Raw genomic sequence first — 9216 nt, forward strand, 5'->3', positions numbered from 1 at the left:
ATTACCCAATCAAGAGACATAAGGTAAAAAAAATAAAGAGATGGGAGAAAAAAAAGACATAGGGTAAATGAGTGGATAAGAAAACATGTCCCACATATCTTCTGTCTACTGGAAACCCACCTCAGAAAAAGAGATACAACAGACTCATGATGAAGAGATGGGAAAAGGTTTTTCAGGTGAATGGAAATGAAAAAAAGCTGGGGTAGCAATACTGACAAATTATATGTCAAAGTGAAGGACATAAAAAGAGATAAGGAAGGTCACTTCATAATACTAATGGGAGCAATCCAACAAGAATAAATAACTCTGGTAAACATACATGCACCCAATAAAGGAGCACCCAAATACATTTAAAAAATGCTGGAGGACATCAAGGGAGAGATTGACAGCAATACAATCATAGTAGGGGACTTTAATACCTCACTATCACCAATGGACAAATCCTTTAAACAAAAAATCAGCAAAGCAACATCAATCCTAAATGACTCACTAGATCAGATGGAATTAATTGACATATTCAGAACATTTCACTCCAAAGCCACAGAATATACATTCGTCTCAAGTGCACATGGGTCATTTTCAAAGATAGACCATACATATTGGGTCACAGGCAGTCTCTTCAAATTCAAGAAGATAGAAATCTTATCAAGCATCTTCTTAAATCACAATGGCATAAAACTGAAAATCAACGACAACAAAAACAATCCAAAAAAAAATCAATCACATGGAGACTAAATAGGATGCTATTAAACAATGACTGGGTTACCAGAGAGATCAAAGAAGAAATAAAAAACATCATGGCAACAAATGACAATAAAACACAACAATCCAAAACCTATAGGACACAGCAAAAGTTCTCAGAGGGAAGTTCATAGCTCTACAAGCCTACTGAACAAAACAAGCAACAATGGTAATAAATTACCTAACCCTACAACTCAAAGAGTTAGAAAGACAGCAATAAGAAAAGCCCAGTGTAAGCAGAAGGAAATAATAAAGATCAGAGAGGAAATAAATGAATAGAGACCAAAAAGAAAAAAAAACAATATAAAAGATAAACAAAACTAAGAGCTGGTTCTTTGAAAGGATAAACTAGATAGATGAACTTCTAGCCAGGCTCACCAAGAAGCAAAGAGAGAGGAACCAAACAAACAAAATCAGAAATGAAAGAGAAATAACAACAGAACCCACCGAAATACAAAGGATTGTTAAAAAATACTATGAACAACTCTATTCCAACAAACTGGACAACCTGGAGGAAATGGACATATTCCTAGAAAAGTACAACCTTCCAAAACTCAATCAGGAAGAATCTAAAAATCTCAATAGGCCTCTAGTCTATTCATATTTCCCCAGAAATCTTTGGAAAGGAGAAATTAGAGCAGAATGAAGAGAATCACTCATACCTCCACCTACATCATGAAAACGCTTGAAGATGTCATTGAAATAATTTTTTTAAAGTTGTATGTAATATACACTAGGCACTATACCAGGTAGTAGAAGTTTAAAAATAGTTTTGATAATATAGAGGCTCCTTATACCCACCACTCCAGCCCACTTTACTCTCTATCTGTGGGACAAAGGATTCCAGCCACTTCCTTACCATTTAAAAAATGCAGAGTTAGACTGGAGAGATAATGGCAGCAGTGCCAAAACCAAGCAGGGCAGTCCCCAAAATCCATCCAATAGAAGCGGCCCACGCCAAAAATATAGAAACAAACATCTGCAAAACTCTTACTATTTTGAATACATGAATATACTAGGTACAGCTTATAACTTTTATAAATACCAAATACAACTATTTTAAACTTCCACACTAAGAAATTTGTATAAAATGTGATAGCAATAATGTTGAAACGCCCTAGATGGTTTGGCTCAGTGGATGAAATCTCACCAAAGAATTTTTAAATTATATTCTAGCATTATTCTAGCCTGCAGACTGAAGGGTCCTGGGTTCAATTCTAATCAAGGGCACATGCCCAGGTTGCAAGCTTCATCCCCAGTAGGAGGTGTTCAGGAGACAGCCGATCAATGATTCTCTCATCTTTCTCTCCCTCTCTGAAATCAATAAAAATATATTTAAAAAATAATAATGTTAAACATTCATTAGCCAGTGGACTTAAAACTCATGAGTCAAAAGCAATTATTGAGGAGCATATCCATGTCACGTGCTAGTCTCTAATTTTAAGATTCTTGAAGGCAGAGACCACAACTTATTTGTTTCTAAATATCAGTTTTGACAAACTGGTTTGTTATTCACTGACTCAAAAATGCCATTTCTGCCCTAACCAGTTTGGCTTAGTGGACAGAGCATCAGCCTGCAGAGTGAAGGGTCCCAAGTTCGATTCTGGTTAAGGGCATGTACCTTGTTTGCAAACACATCCCCAGTAGGGGGTGTGCAGAAGGCAGCTTATTGATGTTTCTCTCTCATTGATGTTTCTAACTTTCTATCCCTCTCCCTTCCTCTCTGTAAAAAATCAATAATATATATATTATTATATATATAATATAATATATTAAAATATATATATATATATATATATATATTTTTTTTTATTTTATTTTTTTTTTTTAGTGTCATTCTAAGAGTTAAAAATAAGATAGGTAGACTGGCAGATTGGCTCAGTTGGTTGGAGCATTGTCCTATGCACCAAAAGATTGAGGGTTTGATTCCCAGGTTTCTAATTCAATCCCCAGTCAGGGTACATACAGTAGGCAACAGATCGATGTTTGTCTCTCTCCCCTCTCCTCTCTCTCTAAAATCAATAAACATGTCCTTGAGTGAGACTAAAAAATAATAATGGTAATAAGAGAGCCAGATGAATATTTTGGCAGTGTGGGGAAAGGTTAGGGACATTGAAATCAGGCATCTGGGAGTAAAAATCATACCCACAGGGAGTTTTTAAACAAAGAGCTATTTCAGTAGTTAAATCTTCCTTTGCTGCAGGGTGTTAGCAAAGGAAGAATTCTCTAGTGGGAAGGTCACCCTGAGGCTCTGTCTGAAACATGATCTGGGCAGCAAGATAACCAAAAAAAAATTGCTATTAAGGACTTTCATGTCTCCTGCTTCTATTTAATTATTCTGTATTTTCACTAAATACTAAGAAAGTACTTAAGTTATATCATGATCTCTTTCTACAAAGAAACACACAAAAAATATTCTTTCTAACACCCAATATAACTATTGAACTATTCTCATCAAATTTCAATTTGAAAACAACAAAAGGAGTTAGGCAGAAAGATAAAACAATAATAGCAATGAGAAATTCAATCTTTCATCACAAATAATCGTAACAATAAGGCTACTTGGCTATGAGGTACTTAAACTATTACCAAATAACATTTGCTTATCTTCTAACTCCTGCTTGTCTTTTTTTTTTCTTCAAAATCCTCAGAAAATCAAAGTAGCACTGATACATATGATAATAAACCCACAGAAATTGGCTATAACTTAAATAATCAGAAATGATGAATGTTTATGAAATATAGTAACAGCTACTAGCAATCATCGCACTATTGAGATATTGGTAATGAATTAAGTATCATTGCTGCAAACATAATTACAATTTACTGAGGTCTTTTACATTCAGTATCTCTAATTCTCCAACATCTGAGGTATGGTTCTAAACACAGAAATATCAGAAAAAATATAGAAATGTGGGAAGGAGGGTTAAATAAAAAGTTTTCTATAGAATTTAACATTCTTAACTGATACCACTTTTCATGTAATAATTCATAGCTATTCTGCTTCAATTCTAATATATAATTGAAGAGAAGGTCTACATCTTCTTTCATGTATCAGAAACTCCAAAGGTACAAAAACTCTGCAACTACATCAAGAAAAAAAAGGCAATAAAGATTAATCACATAAGCAATTGTTTTGCACTCAATAATGTAGTAAAACAAAAGCAATCCTGTATCAGATAGGAGGAGTAAACTAAGACCAGCCAACTGTCTGCAATTCCCCAAACTTTAGTTCTGAAAAGATGTCCATACTTACTTGCACTTCTCCCACCAAAAGAGCATAACATATTAAACCAGGCTGTCAGATAACAAAACCGTTAAGGTAATAACTTAGTTGACAGCCATTCAAAATGATGTTGCAGAATTACTATTGACATAAAACACAAATAACAATTATCCCTAAAGGTGTGTTTATGAGTGACTCTTTGCCTCATTTTCTTAGCAGTATTGCATAATTTCTCCACCATGTTTATCATTTTTACATTAAAAATGGAAGTAAAAAAAATAATTCAAAAGTATTATTTAAATTTAAAGGTTTCTATTTTCTCTTCCACCATTATATTCTTGGTGGCCCTTACAAAATGATCCCAGAAATTTGAGATATTAATACTACCTAGTAACATAAGATTTCTCTTAAAAAACAAGATGTGAATACCACCTTTTTATATAATTTTATCAATTACAGATAAGGCAGTATGTTGCAAGATCTCCAGATCTAGTTTGCCAGGATTCAAATCCCAGTTATACCACTGACTACATAATTTTGTGAAAATTACTTAACCTCTTTTTGCCAGTTTCTTCATCTGCTATGCCTGACATATAGTACTTAGCTAGCTATTTTATTACTTTTTTTTCATAGGTGAAGATACTGAAGCACTAAAATCATTTGCCAGAAAATAAAGATGCTGGGGGAAGGAGAGTAGGAGGAGAGACAAGTAGACAGAAAAGCAAGAGACAGACACATACAAACTCAATGAAATCCTGGATCTCTTTTATTAAACTGCTATTCTGTTGAAAGACAAATGGAAGCTCTGCAGCATAATATTAGTTCAACAAATACTTCCTTTCTCAGCCTATCTCTTTGTTTCTTCCTATACAGAACTAAACCCGGTTTATATTTATTCTCATTCCTAAACCGTCTTTCCTACAGACTTGCATTTTAAAAGTTAGCTGTATTAGTTTTTTAACTCTGTTCCAAGTCAAATGTTTCTGTGGAATTCCATCAGTCAGAAGATAGGTGCAATTTAAAAATGCTAGAAACACAGAGAACACTCAACACACTTTTTGAGTAACTGTTAAGAACTCACTCTGGCCGAAACCGGTTTAACGTAAGCCTGCGGACTGAAGGGTCCCAGGTTCGATTCCGGTCAAGGGCATGTACCTTAGTTGCGGGGACATCCCCAGTAGGGGGTGTGCAGAAGGCAGCTGATAGATGTTTCTGACTCTATCCCTCTCCCTTCCTCTCTGTAAAAAATCAATTTTTTTTTTTTTAAAGAACTCACTCTGATCCTAAGTTTCCCTGAATTTTATATGCTTAAAATGTCAGAGGAGGAAAAACTCGTAAGTCAAGAGACTGTGTTCCAATTCTATCATGGACAATAATTAGGTCAGTAACCTGAAGTTGGTGATTTTACCATTTCGGGGGGGGGGGGGGGGAGGTAAATTATGTTACTGAAAGAGCCCATCTAGCTTCAAAATTCAACAGCCTCTTGGACAAACTTGAAATTTGAAAATTCACAGGCAATTTCAGGCCTCCATGTTTCCTCTGACTGAAATCTCCTTTTTCCCATGTCTTCTTCCCTTTTAGAGAACTCTTGTTTTATCATCCATTAAATATCCATCCCTTTTTTCATGAAACATTCCCTGAGCCCAAATCAAATTGCTCCATATTCTTTGGACCCCCATTGACTGTATTACATCTATTATAGAGGACTATTTATAAACTGTCTACCAGCTCTGAAGTCTCACTTCTTGCACAATGCCTAGAGCACACAGCAGGTCCTGTGTTTAAAAAATTGAGTCTACAAAGTTAAATTAGGTTCCTGTGAAGGTTCCCTAGGCACCATCTGGGAGTTTAGCTCAACCTGAAGCTGCATGGAGGCCAATTTGCAGCACAGCCACAGCTTTGTCCCAGTCAGATCTACATATGCAGTGCAAATTTATTTGCAAATTTGTACAAAAGCTACACAAAGGCGTCCCTGATACAGATTATCTGGACACCCTCTGAGGATTACCTCACCTTCCTATCAAAAAAAAACCTCTTCACCCTGTTCTACTTTGTTCCATGCATTTTAAGACCTCTTACCATACTATATGGTTGCTTAAAGTAAGCTCCACCAATGCAGGAATTTTTATCCAATTTGTCCACAAATGATACCCAATGCCTGTATCAGAGCCTGACACAATTAATGTTTCTTTAAATATATCTTTTATTAATTTCAGAGAGGAAGAGAGAGGGAGAGATAAAGACATCAGTGATGAGAGAGAATCCTTACTGGGGATGGAGCCTACAACCTGGGAACCATGACCTCCTAGTTCATAGGTTGACACTCAACCACTGAGCCAAAACAGCCAGGCTAAATTATGTTTTGTTTCTGTTTTTTCAACTGTCTATCCTTCTATCTAAAAGTCCTCGTGAGTTATGAGTCATTGCCTTTCTAACACTATCTCTAATTGTCCTTCTTTCCTGAGCTCCATCCATTTATAGTCCCCTTACAAGGAAGCTTTCAAGAACTGGAAGAAAATATTTGCTATTTAACTCCTAAATTGCAACTCTTACTTTCTTTGCTCACCTGATGGTATAGAAATAATTTTCAGAAAACCATACCAAAAAAACAAACAGATAAAATAACCAAAACTTTGTTCTTTACATTCTAATAATTTTTATCTACGAGGTCTTCACTTCAGATTTTAAACGTCATGGTGGACAAAAAACAAAATAAAAAATGTTGGATTACTCTTTTGGATTTCAACAGGCTAAAGATGTTGAGAATCTACTACTATTAACTATAATATGCGACCTGACTGAAAAAGTGTGCCTCAAACAGTACAAACCCTCTAATGTTGTGTGTGTGTGTGTGTGTGTGTGTGTGTGTGTGTGTGAGAGAGAGAGAGAGAGAGAGAGAGAGAGAGAGAGAAAGAGAGAGAGAGAGAGGGAGGGAGAGGGAGGGAGAAAGAGAGAGAGAGAAAGAGAGAGAGAGAAAGAGAGAGAGAGAAAGAGAGTATATATACAATGGCAAGATTTTTGTAAACAGCTAATATGTTTCAGGAGAAATGAATTTATTCACTGAGTTTCTGTTGCTAATAAATACTGAGCCATGTAAAAAAAATATTACATTTGTATTCAGAAAATACCACCAAAACCTTGTCCATCCCCAAATTTCTGCCAAATATAGTTCTTCCCTGCTTCAACCAATTGAGCTGTGAGTTCCAAGAGACACAAGCCCATCAGCAGCAGTCATGGACATCACCTATATTACTATTTTGAAGATAGCTCTTAAGTTCTTGAAGAAATAAAACATCAGCAATGCAAACAGACTCAAGATGAGAAGTTTCAAGCTGAGATGCCTGGATATGTTGACTCAAACTAAAATAGAAAACAAAGACCGAAGTCGCCCAGTCCTCTTATCTATCACCATTTATCTGAAAAACTCAACTTCTAGATGAGACCAAAAAAAAAAAAAAAAAAAGGCTTCACAATCTCAAATGTGTTAGGCGGGATGACAAAAGCCCAGGCCCCTTATGCACGTTAGAATGTCTGTCTTCTGTGATCTCTCAATTTTGCTTAAACACCCTACAAAGAATTAATACTCTAGATATGAGCATATGGAAATAAGGTTTAAGTTCTCAGGATTCAAGTGCCAAGGTGATGACTAAAACTCATGTAAGGTGGGGAAAGAGCATCGGAACAGAAAATTATCAATGATATTTTCCCTACAACAGCAGAGTACGGGTTTCCACCTCCGGGCTTTTTATTAGCTTTCTCACCACAGATTAAACGTGGATGAATCACATGGAAGCCTTCTGCGGGGTGCAAGGTCCTGTTTTCCCAGGACGTGAGGCTTGTCTGCTGCCTCCAATACCCCTATCTGGCCATCCCATCTTTCTCCCCACACCCCGCCCCCAACATGCCTTGTAGTAAGAAAGAAAGGGAAAAGACAGCCAGTACTTAAACTAAGCTGTCATTTAACAGATGATTTGCAAAAACAAGTCCCCAGGGGACCTAATCAACCTAGGGCACACGGCCCAAGCCCCGGTGGGTGGTTGTCGGAAAAGATAAAGCCCGTATTCTTCAGGAAAGCATGTGACTTTGAAGCAAGAAGCTGCTCCAGACCCCAAGGCTCCCATCAGGCTGTCACCAGGGCGTCCGGACCTGTACACGGCCTTCGTGTAAGGGTGTTAACATCCACGGGCCTGGTCACCCCAACTTCCTAAAAACCTAAGAGGGAAGTTGACTGGTAAAGGGTCCTGGGGTTTCCGGGGCTGGGGGGAGCTGGGGAGAAGAACGGCGCTCCGTCTTCTGTGCTTGGGACACAGAAGAAAGGCGATAGGCGGGAGGCTGAAGCAGGCGGCGGCACGCGTCGGAAATGGGTCATACGGAGTGGGAGGTGTTTCTTCAGAGCGAGCAGATAAACAAACCCCCGCGAGGGCGAGGCTGGGCGATGGAGAAATGCGAACACAGGCCCCGGGGTGTCGGGACTTGGGGTCCCCCCCCACCACCGCGTGCTCGGGGCGGGCCGGGGAGGCGGCGGCGGCGGGTTCCCGGGGGCCGGGAGCGCGGGGCCGGGCGGCGGGACCCGGCGGGCCCCGGCGGGCGGGGGCGGCGGCCCAGGTCGCCTGAACAAAGCCGGCGCGCGGGGGGGGCTTGGCTACTCACAACAAGAAGCTCATGTCGGCCGCGGCGCGGGCTGCGGGTCGCTGGTCGCAAGGCCTCGGGCGCGGCGTTGGCGGCGGCGGCCCGGGAGGAGGAGCAAAGGCGTGGAGAGTCGGTGCGGGGAAGCGCCGGCGGTTCCGCGGCGCCACTTGCTCGGCTCCTCGCGTTCCAATGGCTCGCGGAGCGGCCGGAAGTGGGAAGCGCTCGGCCGGAGTCGCTCCGTGGGAGGGGAAGGAAAGGGAGGCGGGGAAAGGGCGCTCGCCTGGCCCCGACTGCCACCGGGGCCGCCGCAGTGCCGCCCCTCGCCGCCGCCGTCGCCGCCGCCTCCTCGCCGGCCCCCAGCGGCCCCCACCCCGTGAACTCTCGCGAGAGCGGCGCGCGCCCACTCGGGCCCCCGGACTGCGGCTCCGGGTGCTGCGGTGCCGGACGCCTGTGCGACCCCGCGAAGATGCCTAAGAGGCCCCTGCGGACGGAGGCCTGGCCGCCGGCGTGGTGGGTGGTGGCGGAGGGGTTTCCAGGTGTTTCGGAGGCTTTCCTCTTCCGGGAGGAAGTGGGCTTCAACCCCGGGGTGTCAGGGCCCTGCTCTGAGGGATGGACATGCC

The 9216-nt window shown here is 40.8% G+C and overlaps 1 protein-coding gene across 1 annotated transcript in view; it reads right to left on the minus strand.

Moving 5' to 3' along the window:
* The window catches only part of MOB1B (MOB kinase activator 1B), a 45984-nt gene extending 37061 nt beyond the window's left edge, over window positions 1–8923 (minus strand). Inside the window, exon 1 of the mRNA XM_084890431.1 lies at window positions 8618–8923. Within this exon, the coding sequence (XP_084746557.1) occupies window positions 8618–8631 (14 nt within the window). The 5' untranslated portion in view covers window positions 8632–8923. The remainder of the gene's footprint in view (window positions 1–8617) is intronic.
* Window positions 8924–9216: the final 293 nt, after the last annotated feature.

Source organism: Pipistrellus hanaki (assembly GCF_964339955.1).
Source record: "Pipistrellus hanaki genome assembly, chromosome: 1".
Lineage (NCBI taxonomy): Eukaryota > Metazoa > Chordata > Mammalia > Chiroptera > Vespertilionidae > Pipistrellus > Pipistrellus hanaki.